This window comes from Myotis davidii, unplaced genomic scaffold (genome assembly GCF_000327345.1).
Source record: "Myotis davidii unplaced genomic scaffold, ASM32734v1 scaffold1914, whole genome shotgun sequence".
NCBI lineage: Eukaryota > Metazoa > Chordata > Mammalia > Chiroptera > Vespertilionidae > Myotis > Myotis davidii.
The window spans coordinates 56,434-57,304 of NW_006285311.1; the positions used below are offsets into that span (position 1 = coordinate 56,434).

At 66.9% G+C, this 871-nt stretch overlaps 1 protein-coding gene across 1 annotated transcript in view; it reads left to right on the plus strand.

Annotated features, from left to right (window-relative positions):
* LOC102753927 (TBC1 domain family member 2B) overlaps positions 1-144 on the plus strand; it is a 20,557-nt gene extending 20,413 nt beyond the window's left edge. Inside the window, exon 9 of the mRNA XM_015558972.1 lies at positions 37-144. Within this exon, the coding sequence (XP_015414458.1) occupies positions 37-144 (108 nt within the window). The remainder of the gene's footprint in view (positions 1-36) is intronic.
* Positions 145-871: the final 727 nt, after the last annotated feature.

Consider the following 871-nt stretch of genomic DNA (forward strand, 5'->3'; position numbering starts at 1 on the left):
GACCTCCAGCCCTGACCCCCGCGACCTTCACCCCAGGTCTGCCCCTCAGCCGCCGGGACTGGGGTCGCCCGGCGGTTCTGGTTCCAGCTGCCTGGTACCGACATAGGAAGTGCCCTGGGCACGTGGCCTCCATGTTCTTTGTGACAAAATGTTTGTCTTGTTGCACAATTTCCCGCCCCGGGTGCGCTGGGCCCCTGGGTGTGTGTGTGGGGGGAGGGAGGGGCTGGCCTTCGGCTGACCCCCGCGACCTTCACCCCAGGTCTGCCCCTCAGCCGCCGGGACTGGGGTCGCCCGGCGGTTCTGGTTCCAGCTGCCTGGTACCGACATAGGAAGTGCCCTGGGCACGTGGCCTCCATGTTCTTTGTGACAAAATGTTTGTCTTGTTGCACAATTTCCCGCCCCGGGTGCGCTGGGCCCCTGGGTGTGTGTGTGGGGGGAGGGAGGGGCTGGCCTTCGGTGTCCCCGCTGCCACCATGGTCACCGTCACGTCCATCTTCGCGTGGGTTGTCATATTAAAAGGAAAAATAAATAATTTGTGTAACATTCTGACATGACATCCAGTGGCGGTCCCTTGTGTGGGGCTGAGCCCCGGGGCGGGGAGGGGGGACCGTGGGGCCTTGCAGGGGGTGTTTGGGGTCCCTGCCCTGAGCTGCTCTTTGGAGGGGGCGTGGGGACGGGACGCCTTGGTGGTGGTCGGGGGGCAGCCCTGTGAGGCGCCGTGAGCCGTCGCCGAGCTGCGGACGAGGACGGGAGCCATGGGGGGGTCTGCGGGGCCGGGCTTCAGCCGGGAGCCAGGAGCTGGGCGGCCCCCCAAGTGGGTGGCAGGCACCCCGCCTCCCCGTGGGCCAGGCCTGCCTGAGTCACGGGCTGC